Source organism: Cladophialophora immunda (assembly GCF_000835495.1).
Source record: "Cladophialophora immunda strain CBS 83496 unplaced genomic scaffold supercont1.4, whole genome shotgun sequence".
NCBI lineage: Eukaryota > Fungi > Ascomycota > Eurotiomycetes > Chaetothyriales > Herpotrichiellaceae > Cladophialophora > Cladophialophora immunda.
Window position 1 is genome coordinate 3,521,877 of NW_015622544.1, and position 10,917 is coordinate 3,532,793.

Here is a 10,917-nt window from a genome sequence, read left to right on the forward strand (position 1 = left end):
TGCGGGCTAAGTCTCGAGAATACGCGTAACTTAGCACACCGAGTCATTCGCCGAAGATCCTATGCCGTTGCACTTTATCCCTAACATGAGGCACAACGAAAAGTATATCACCTCGGAAGTCTCATCCATTCCTTCACCGTACCCATAAGTCAAGTGTGTTGCGCTCTTGGAGATGTAAAGCCTGACGCTTCACTCCTGGACGTGGATGAGGGAAAAAAAGCCTCACCTCGTCGATCCCACCCACCCACCCATCCATCCGCCCGTTTATAATTTGATACTCGCGCTGCTGGCTTGTCCCAACACGAAAAAGAAAACCATTTGCCTCGCTCATTTCGCTTTCTGCCCACTGATCATTCCATTGCGGTGGTCGTTCTCTTTGATTCGTGGTTCACATGAATCCATCAAAACATAAAAACCCATTTCCATCATTTGAATAAAAAACAATAAAGCCATGGAAAGGAAATGAAAACCAAATCAAACACAGCATATCCGATACATTACCAACAAAATTCAACCCAAGGATATAGTGCCGTCTCGATAACAAGATTCAGCAAAAGAAATAATTCTTTCGGGATCAGTGCTAATAGAGTCATGCATTTAACCAATGCACACATTCCGACAAACATGACGAAAGATAAGCGCGATCACACATATTCAATGTTGACATCTCCTAATGAGTCGACTTCTAGATTGATAAGTTCACAGCTGTGGTAGAAACGATGGGTACAAGAATTCATACACATCGGAGAAGTTTCAAGGATCGAGTATTGCCGGCACTGGCAGCAGATCACGAGCTTTTCACGAGGTTGGTGACGCCGTCTCGATCGACTATCACTCGGAGCTTGACGCTGAGTCGGGTCGGTCGATATCATTTGCGAGGCATTGGTAGCAGCGTGCTGTAGTGAAGGCGGATCGCTTGGATATGACGATGGAGTGGGTGTTCTTTCCGTAGTGTAGACGCCTATAAACTTAGAGCCCGAATGAGAGCCTCACTAACACGTAAGAGAGTACGACAGGAGCTAGCCAGAGCTGTGAGGGAGCAGAAGAGAGTGGAAGAAGAGCGCGAAAGAGAGGAAGGGAGTAGAAGGGAGTGAATCAGGGAGCGAGTCAACCAAATAGTCGTTGGCGGGAGAGCAAAGCGGCGGGTGATATAGTTAGTGAAAGAGCCGTGGGCGACGACGGTTCGGGGATTTTATATATATATATATAAGCAGAAAACTGTGCTTCGTCCATTACCGCTTTCGTTCGGGAAAGGGAGCGAGGCCGCTTTAATCGCACACGTGACGGAGCATCGGGGACGCTGTGACTGACGAGGTTGCCAAGGCGATATAATGACTGTCCGGTTCGTTTCAGCCAAGCCTGCTGCCTGGAGGCATCTTCCATGCTAATCAATTAGCACCACTGCGGCTGGTGGCGGCGCTTGCCCAAATCAACATCTTCTCTTGGCGGGCGGCTGTTACTGTTTTAAGAACGACGTTCAACAACGAGCTGCTCGCGTCACCTCGCTCACCACATACCACCCGAATCAATTCCTTTACAACAACAACAACTGCCCAGGTTCCTTGCAAATGGTGAGACACGCAGCCCCATCTCAACCGCCTGGTGTTGCGCCAGGCTGGCCCCCTGCCGACAAGCCAGACAACGAGGCGTACTGGCCCATCATCGCGACCAAAGATCAGATACCAGGATGGCTTCGAGATAACGATTTTCTTGTCGGAGGGCATCCAATGCCAACATACTCTTACAAGCGGTCCTTTCGCCTTTGGCGCTGCTTGCACATGGAGACCATGAACATATGGACTCATATTGTCGGATCGGCGGCATCTGTGGCCACGGGATTCGCTGTGTATGCCTATTCTCATCAAAGACCCACGACCCTCAATGTCAGCGTGGGCGACCAATTTGCCCTTGGCTCCTTGATAACCGCCGCTACAATTTGTTTCGGGCTCAGCACCGCATTCCACACGCTTAGGAGCCATTCCTACAACGTACACCACTTCTGGGGTAAGCTGGACATTCTCGGCATCTGCGTCCTAGCAGTCGGTGGAGGTGCATCGTCAACGTATTATGCATTTTATTGCAACAAAACTGTCCAACACGTCTACTGGGCACTCAATCTGTGTGCCGGAGTAGCTGCAGCCGTCACGCTCTTCGACACCGGTGGTGGGGGTAGCAAGATGCGAACTCTGCGCGGCGGCGTTTTCTCTCTGCTTGTAACCTCGGCAATGCTACCAATATTCCATCGCGTGGGCTCCCTCGGTTGGACTGAAGCTTGCAGACAGATTGGTGCGCAATGGTACCTTGCCGAATTACTGTCTTTGCTGCTTGGTGTTGGCTTGTTCGTTGGTCGAATTCCCGAAAGGTTAAGTCCAGGCTCCTTCGACATCTGGTGCCATTCACATCAACTGTTCCACACCTGCGCGGTCGCTGGTACCGCCTTCCACCTTGTTGCTCTTATTACGGGGTTCAAATACCGCCAGACGCATCCACATTGCTAAACCTGTGGATTACTCAGTGTTCTGAACAGCGGCACCAGTGTTCTGAACAGTACGAGATACGAGAGCAGTTTGAACAGCGCTTAAACGAATGGGCCACGGGCCTAGCAAAACGAACCTAGTTCGCACCTGGAAACCTCAGCATAATATCGATTACTACTTCAACTGTCCTCATTCGCCTGATCAGCACCAAGGGCCTATCTGAATAGGTACCCTCACTGGGATAAGGATTCTGTGTGGGACCTTGCCGTCGAGGGCTGGAATGGCCTATCGCAGGCAACAATCAACGCCTGGATCGAGCAAATGCCTCAGCGATTGAAACAGTGATTGACTCCAAAGGCCAATCAGCATCCTACTAGTTAATGGCAGTTTTATCTAGATTATGACACTTGATTCCAGTTACAGTAGTAATTACTATGCAAGGGAGAGGTGGCAGCATTGCCAAGAATTTGGAGTGTCCCACTTTTTTCGCTCCGACCGTGAGTGGCTACTAGTCGAGGACGGCGATCCTCTTCGCGGCCCGCCCCTCCTCGCCCCGTCCCGTAACATACTAGCCGCTGCGTTGGTCCATACCCATACTCCCAATTCCCTACTTTCAGCTGAATCGCAGTGGACAATGCTAAATTTCCCTCCACTTTAATGTTGTTCAAGAGCTTTCATCGAGGAAAACTCTAGTGATTCTAAATATAAATCCATATGTTGGTTATGGGGCTGCTCCATTATCAGGACCTACGCCACATAGCGGGTACTGATCGATTGGGTAACTATATACAGTAGTAGTTCCTGTACAAGTAGATAACGCTGGGATGAGCACTAGGCTAAATGTATCAACAGAGCCTTGTGCTCCTAGCCTAACAGCCTTATCCCCTAACAGTTCTTGTGCACACACCTGATTCACCTGCCATGCCTCACCCTCTTGATTCGTGAGGATGAGGTAGGGCATCTGAGTGAGGCTGTTCGTGACATCTAGGCTCAGGTGAGTTCTACTCGTACGTGCTGCGCCCTATTTACCGCTCATCACGGGCCCATTGGTGTAACAAGACTGCAGCGCCTGTGCGACAGCCCCTCTACTGCATTCTGACGAAATATGGATGGTGTTAGACTGAGCTTTCTGATCTGTGTGAGGGGTGTTCAATATATATCAGCTCTGCTTTGAAGGCGATGAGAGCTTCAACTCTCACCAAGAGTGTCCAGTGTCCACCATGTTATATTCTGATAATATGGCTGTTCTTCCAGGTTCATCCGTCAACGCCACCACTTTCAGCAATGTGACTGCACTGGTTATCGGATGGGTATCAGGCCCTAATAGCAGAGGCACTATTGACATAGTCTGGGGATCTTTCTTTACCATTTTCCTCTGTACATGGACGGCGGTGTGTCTCAACATTCCCCATCCTCAAGAACTCCCTCTTCAAATCCTAAGAAGGAAGGTGAAATGGATGTTCTGGGCCATTGTAGGCCCAGAACTGGTTCTGTCGGTAGCAATCGGCCAATATGCTTCAGCACAGCGGTCAGTTAAACGATTTCGCCACCTTGGCCATCCACAATGGACTCTCCGAAATGCTTTCTTCGCCGATATGGGTGGCATTCTGCTCCAGCCTAAAGACAGCACACCGTTTTCTGTCAACAGCCGCCAATTGGCATACTTGGTGCAGAATAAATACCTGGAATACCCCAGCATTACCGCAGAAGAAATCTGGGATAAGTCCAAGGCCGATACGCTCAGCAAAATCCTCACATTAATACAAGCCAGTTGGCTTATCTGCCAGCTCCTGGGTCGAGCAATCTTACATCTCCCAGCATCGACTCTAGAGCTATCCGCTGGCGCAATAGTCTTCTGCACTTTCGGTACATTTCTCTGTTGGCTCCACAAACCGAGTGATGTGAAAAGGGGCATCGTGATCACGACGGAGGCCACGACCAAGGAGATCCTCATCAAAGCCGGTGACGCAGCCGCAGCCCCATACCGACATACTCCTCTGGATTTCGTGGCGAAGCAGTCGTTCACGTGTGGTTACGATATAATGGGGTTCTTCAATCTCCGTTGCGATGACCGCGAGAGGCCGCTACGACGCTTTCCCAACGATCGGTTCCCCGATATTAGCCCCCTTGAGAAGTTCGTCCTCTTCTGCATGACAACGGCTTACGCCGCAATCCACTTGATCGGATGGCGATTCAACTTTCCGTCGCGAACCGAGGCATTGTTGTGGCGCGTTTCAAGTCTGATTGTCACCGGCACAACGGTTCTCTTTTGGGTTTTTGAGACCATAGCAGCTCGCCAGCGATATGGCAGATGGGACAAATATTTCATATTGCTCCATCTGAAAAAACCGCTGCCCCGGCCAACGGCCGACGAAGAGACTGGAGTTGCCAGTGAAACTACTCCCGACGAAACCCAAGATGCCTCGAACAGGGATCCGATAAAGCCAGTGGCACACCAAGCCACCATGGAGCGTTTAGACGCATTTGAAAAGCAACAAGAGAAGGCAAAGCCTATCCTGGTCTGGGAGGTGGGACTCATATTCCCCGTTGTAATACTCTACGCGGTTTCAAGAGGGTACATGATCATTGAAGTTTTCCTGGGCTTGAGAGCAATGCCACTTGAAGTGTATGAAACTTTTAGCATCGCGCAGATATTACCACACTGGTGAAATATGAAATATGGCCGTGTATTGCGATCCTGTATCACCCACCACGCATCACCCCGCGGCTTCGTAAACAAGAAATAATTGTGTACCTCTGTCAAATGAAACAACGCACGGCGACAGAGTAAGTTTTCTCATGGCGGTGATTGGCGAGCCACCGGGCCACCACCCGGGACTGAGAGCAGGTTCTTGACGAGTTTGGCCACGTTATGCCCGTTCTCTCGTGACCAGACCTCTGTGGATTGCGGGTGGGTTTGATAGATACACTTCGTTACTGGCTCGCAGGTATCGCGTCCAGCTTGAGAGACGACCAAACTTGCTCCACTCGAAGTGTGAAACGCAAATATTCTCGCGTTAGATGTTGTAAAACGCCTTAATCTCCTTCTTCCCACCAAGTACGGGGATTGGAGCGTCAGCTATTGAACCTTGCCTCGCGAGTCGACGGGCCAGATCTCCTCGATGACTCCTCGGCGGTGAGCATAGTAAAAGTCATGGAGATTAATCGTCGGGTCGATATGGCTTGGAATCATTTCAATTCGATCACCCACCTCCAGGGCCGGAGTTCCCTCCTCCCATCTCAACGAGCCGTGTTCATCCCCGAGATTTCGATGCTCATACCTGGGATCCTTACACTCAGCTAAGCCGCTGTCTGTGGTCAAAGACTTGAGTCCAGCATCGATGGTGGCTTGGTATTGACCTTGCTTACTGATGACGGTCGATAATATGGTAAGGCTGTTTGAGTAGAACGTCCCCACGGCGTTGCGGTAGTCGGTATCCATAAATATAAAGGAGCCTGGTTGCAATTCTGTCACGCCGGGCACCGTGGCGCAGAATTCGGCAGTGCCCGTTCCTCCGGTGGTCACCACCTGAATATCGAAAGCCGATTCGCGAAGCTCCTTGACCGTGTCCACCAACGTTTTCATGGATGCAAGACACCGCCTTTTTCGATCTTCTTTATCGTGCAGGTGCTGAAGGTGGCCTTCGTATCCTTGAACGCCGATCAAACGGAGGTGTTTAAGAGTGCGGATGTGCTTCGCCAGAGCCAGCGCTGGTGGCCCCGCGTCCACGCCTGTGCGTCGAAGGCCGACGTCGAGGTCGATCAGCACTGAGATGGGCTCAATGGTGCCTGATTCAGCGAGCTTGTCGTTGATTGCAGACGCCCCCACCTCGCTGTCCACTACAATGCGGATGTCCTTGTGCTTCTTGAAGAGCTCGACCAACCTCTTCACCTTGGTTGCTCCGATGATCTCCGAGGTGATGAGTATATCGTCAAACCCTGCAGCGGCGATAACTTCGGCTTCTGACACTTTGGCCACGCAGCATCCTTTAGCCCCTGCAGCGGCGAGCTTGCGTGCTATTATGGCGCTTTTGGTCGTTTTCAGATGAGGTCGGATGTTGCAGCCGCTGGGTAGGAGTTTCCCAAACAGCTTCTGCATATTGGCCTCCATGAGATCGAGGTCGACGATCATAGAGGGCGTGTCCAAGCTGTCCAGCTTGTCGCCGACACGTGGCGAGTACATCTTTGCCTCAGAAACTAGGTGTCCACTTTGAAAAGAAGGATGGTTGTTAAGAGAGTCAACGGTAAGCCATGTTTATCTAGCGAAATGTTGGACCGGGTTGCAACGTTGGTCCTGAAAAGATATGATACCCTGACTCAAGCCTTGGCACGGATAACCCGCCGCCCTTAAGCGGCTGCCTTTTTCAGACGGCCCTATTCTGCTTCGGTGATTCAAACGTAGGCTATACCACTATACTTACTAGGAGATTTTCACCTCACCAAACACATTTCTGTTTCTAGGCCTGATCAGCGCCTGAGCGGCCTGGAAAGGTGCTCGACGGGGCCCCTCAGCCGAGTTTTTGGCCTCCGGTGTCCCTGTTTTGGTGCGGATGTTAGGTTCGGACCCTTTCTACGAATTGGAGTCGTACTAAAACCACCTCAATGGTTTGCTTAATGGGCGGATCTGACCGTCCGCGCCCTGAGGAACTGTTCATCATCGAAAACCTGAGCGACAGGATCGAGTTCACAATCGGAATAGGTTGCACCTCTCTTAGCAACCTTTGCCGGGCTCGAGCTGCTGCCCTCCCGTCTCATTCGGTCTAACTGCCGCCGGTGCCATGGGCGCATAAAAGCCGCCGGGTTCACCTCCGGTCTCAATCGGTTACGATACCGATCCCACTGCTCTGGACGGGTCAAGGGAGGGAACAGAGTCGCTCGATTTGAAGCCCCTCGAACTGGTCGCCATCCGATCTGACAGTCCCCCTCCTGTACGCGAATTGGAACAGGCTCACCATTGGACAAAGTCACTTCACTATCATCCTGAGGCCAATAAAAGAGGATGCAACTAAGGGTCGAAGGGTTCGAGAAGGTGAGGTGCGATCCCAACTCATCGGAAACAGGATTGGTCAGGTAGGGTTTCAACTTTGCGTCGTTTGAGGCCACAAAACTCCAGTCCCCAATGTCAACAGCAAGGACAGCGTCCTCCCGACTAATGTCGTGGGGATTCGGGCTTTGAAACCTTTCAGGTAGCATAACTCGGGGGACTGTCGGATGAGGTAATAAGAAAGAGATTCCAAAGTGAAGGTTGGCTGGAGGGTCACATGAAGGCTCATTGGTGTCTTCCTCCAGTGGCAGCCATGGACGCTTCCGGTGAACTTCACGCACTTCCGCTGAAGATTGATTTGGGGTCGACAGCTCCGTCTTTGAGCTCGGTCTGGACGCGAGCATCCCACCGTTGGATCGAAAACTGGCAACAAAAACAGCTAGAAACCGATGCATTGTGACCGGCGACGATCCCGTAGCTGGAGGCTCTTCGAAGAGATAGAGTCCCCTACGCTTCAAAAATTCCGAAGCGGTCATAAGTTGATTTGGAAGGTCCAGCACCTGTGCCAGTTCTTGCTTTTCAAATCCGAAGACGCTAGGATGGAGGGAAGCTGACTGGAGCTGCTCATTCACCGATGCTCTTGACGTCCCATGGAGAATCACTTCCGAGCAAGCGAGACGCAAATAGGCGAAAAGTGCTTCCCTGGAGACTGAGCTGCATGGAAGGTCAGCGGCAGCCGATCCATCCTGCGCTTCAATTTGTGCCTCAGCGGCGAAGGTCAAATGGGAGAAGCAATGATCTCTGACGTAACCGAGAACGAATGATACCGAAGGAGGGCACCATGTTTTGGCAGGAATCAGAGCATCCAGAACGTTGTCATCGGAAGGATCTCCGCTTTCGTTTTGACCGTGCCGATGTCGTGTGAAGTCGGTCTGTATTCCTATGAGTCCTTTGAATGCGGCGCGGACCATTACGGAGTGGCTTTCGGCGGCAAAAGCCTTAGTGGAAGACACGTTCAGCACGAATAGGCCCTCTCCGAGGAAGAATTCCCGTACCGATTCGTGTATCACTTGGACCCTGCAAGAGAGGCCTCCATACGAATTGAATAACGTGTCCCTCTCCACAACCTCAATTAGACCCCCGGAGGCGTGTATCAAGCGCTTCCTGAATTGTCCGAGGTTTTCTGATGACAGTCTAATGGTATCCAAAGACCACTTCGTATTCGCATTTGCAAGAAGGAGAGCAGAGTGGAGTTCGTCTGCTGAAAGCGGTCGTAGAGAGCCGAGCACGAGCAGGGCGATGTCATGCAGGTCCTTTCGTTGTTCCTGTGTAAAAGTTGTATCGGTAAAGATTTTCAGAAAGTATTGGCCCAAGCTGCTTGGTATACTCTGAAGGATCGAAACCAGATCGTCTACGTCTCTGCCGGCATCGAAGGCCTGCATCAGCTTCTTGGCCGCCAATGACGCCCACAAGAAGACCCCTTGAGCCCGGGATATGACGTCCTCGCTAAGTGACCGTAGTCTCTCATCCAAGTGTAGAGGAAATATGTTTCGAACGTGCTCGCGGATGTCCTGGGAATTTTGGTCACTCACAATCAGCTCTATCGCTTGTACTGCGCGCAAGCTGATGTTTGGATAAAAGCGGCTACTCCAGCAGATCCTCAGTTTGCTTTGATCCCGAGGTTTCTGAATGGATTTTTCGAATCGTCGAATCACCTCGAGCACCTCTGAATCTGAGCATTCGTCAAGCGCATCGACAAATACCTCAATGTCCTTTTTCTGAGGTTGCTCGAGCTCCTTGTGGAATAAATCTGCGAGTTCTTCAGTCCGCCAGCGGACGGTACCGGTGCGAGATTCCTTCTCAAGGTAATAAGCGAGAACGGCGCATAGAGTTGCCGGATGCAGACGCATCATGCTCTGCGTCAGTGTACGATACAGAGCCTCTGGAGACTTTTCCATTGGCGAGCCTCGACCATTAAAGAAAAACCGTAGTAGAATGGTAGACGAGTCATCAAGGTCTTTTTCGCGGCGTTTGAAGAGGCTCTTCATCAAAATCGATTTTCCTGAACCAGGCTTGCCTGGGCTAAGGGTCAAACTTGAATAGCTTGCAATAATAAAAAGGAAACTTACCTTTGAGCCAGAGCAGCGGCTTCTGATTTGAGTGCCAGCTTTCGAACTCTGGTGCATCATATATCCAAAGACAGGTTTCGTCGTCGGGTGCAGCAATGATTTCTTCTCTGGCCATTATATCGTCGAAGCCAAGCGACTTGTAGCACCGCGCAACAGCACCATAGTAGGTATCTCGAAGTCGTTCCTCAGCTTTGTCTGTCGCCTTGACTGTCTCTTTGTCCACCGCGTCGCGGTGCTCCCATAGGAATTTCGCGCTATCCGTTATGCTAAGCAAACGCGCACATTGCAACATTGCCTTTCGAGTGCGATCATCATTTGGTACCTCGGCAAGTTGAAGAAGGACATCGAGAAAAGGTGCATAGGGCCCTGCCTGGGCTTCTTTGACACGTCGCAGGGCTGCTTTGCTTTCTAATCTTTGACAAGAGTCCCGATTTCGAGTGTTGGTGAGGGATTCGCTTGTAGAAGACTTTTCGATCTCTTCGTCAAGCCGCTTCCATGCATTAGCACCTTCACCATATATCAGGGGCAAAAAGACCCCGAAAATCCCCAACATGCAGTAGGCCTTATCTTCGATCCTCTTCGTATTGCGCCTTGCTACCCATCGCTTTCGCTCACTTACGGCAAAGTCAGAAAGGGGGTTGCCGCGAAGGGCTGCAACTGGGATACCAGTAGATCTGTGGATCTGGAGTTCGAGGCTTTCTTTATCTCCTAGAAACATTCCTTCGTGCGAGTAGAACTCGACCAATTTCGGCGCAAGCAGCTCCTGAAGCGTCCAGCCTCGACGAAACCATCTGCTGGTTTCGAAGTTTGACACCCAGGTCTGCATGGATACGTCTGACAGGTATACATAGCACTTAGCCGCATCCTGATACCATTGATACATCGAATTGATGGCTTCCGCGAGTTCAGTCCAGTTGGCTTTGTTGATACAACAGGTATCCACCCAGACATAATCTATTCCGTCCCTGCCGGCTCTATCGGCGCAAAAGCGTAGCTTCTTGTATCCGGCTTTGGTGGCACCAAGGCCATTTTTCATCTCATCATATGTTATCTCTTCGTCGTCCCTGCCCCAAGTATGAGAAAGAACAGCGTAGCGGGACGGTGGAGGGTTCAAGTTCTCCGCGAGAGTCAGCTGGCCATTGTGGCCGACTTTGAGAAAGTGCATAGCAGATGGCTCAAGGATCTATGAGGGAGGTGGAGTGGTCGCCGAGCGTAGGAGTGGGTCGCATAGCAGGGTGGGTGGCTGCGCGTCGCATACTCCGCATGTCGCAGCAGGCTCGCAAGAGAAAGTGCAAACCCACAGCTCAGAGCAATCACCCGTGATCAA

General features: G+C 51.2%; 4 protein-coding genes across 4 annotated transcripts; 2 read left to right on the forward strand and 2 right to left on the reverse strand.

The window, feature by feature from the left end:
• The first annotated feature begins 1,507 nt into the window (after positions 1 to 1,507).
• On the forward strand, positions 1,508 to 2,882 carry PV07_07589 (uncharacterized protein). Its single transcript, XM_016394688.1, has one exon. It carries the CDS (start codon positions 1,569 to 1,571, stop codon positions 2,496 to 2,498), a length of 930 nt encoding a protein of 309 aa, XP_016248107.1. The 5' UTR covers positions 1,508 to 1,568; the 3' UTR covers positions 2,499 to 2,882.
• An 833-nt stretch (positions 2,883 to 3,715) lies between these two features.
• Positions 3,716 to 5,146, forward strand: PV07_07590 (uncharacterized protein; the record flags this gene model as incomplete). Its single annotated transcript, XM_016394689.1, has 1 exon — positions 3,716 to 5,146. One exon carries the CDS (start codon positions 3,716 to 3,718, stop codon positions 5,144 to 5,146), a length of 1,431 nt encoding a protein of 476 aa, XP_016248108.1.
• PV07_07591 (uncharacterized protein) lies at positions 5,046 to 6,734 on the reverse strand. The gene has a single exon (XM_016394690.1). It carries the CDS (start codon positions 6,658 to 6,660, stop codon positions 5,557 to 5,559), a length of 1,104 nt encoding a protein of 367 aa, XP_016248109.1. The 5' UTR covers positions 6,661 to 6,734; the 3' UTR covers positions 5,046 to 5,556.
• Positions 6,735 to 7,088: 354 nt separating this feature from the next.
• PV07_07592 (uncharacterized protein) lies at positions 7,089 to 10,755 on the reverse strand (the record flags this gene model as incomplete). Its single annotated transcript, XM_016394691.1, has 2 exons — positions 7,089 to 9,538; positions 9,591 to 10,755. 2 exons carry the CDS (start codon positions 10,753 to 10,755, stop codon positions 7,089 to 7,091), a joined length of 3,615 nt encoding a protein of 1,204 aa, XP_016248110.1.
• Between the last annotated feature and the right edge of the window lie 162 nt (positions 10,756 to 10,917).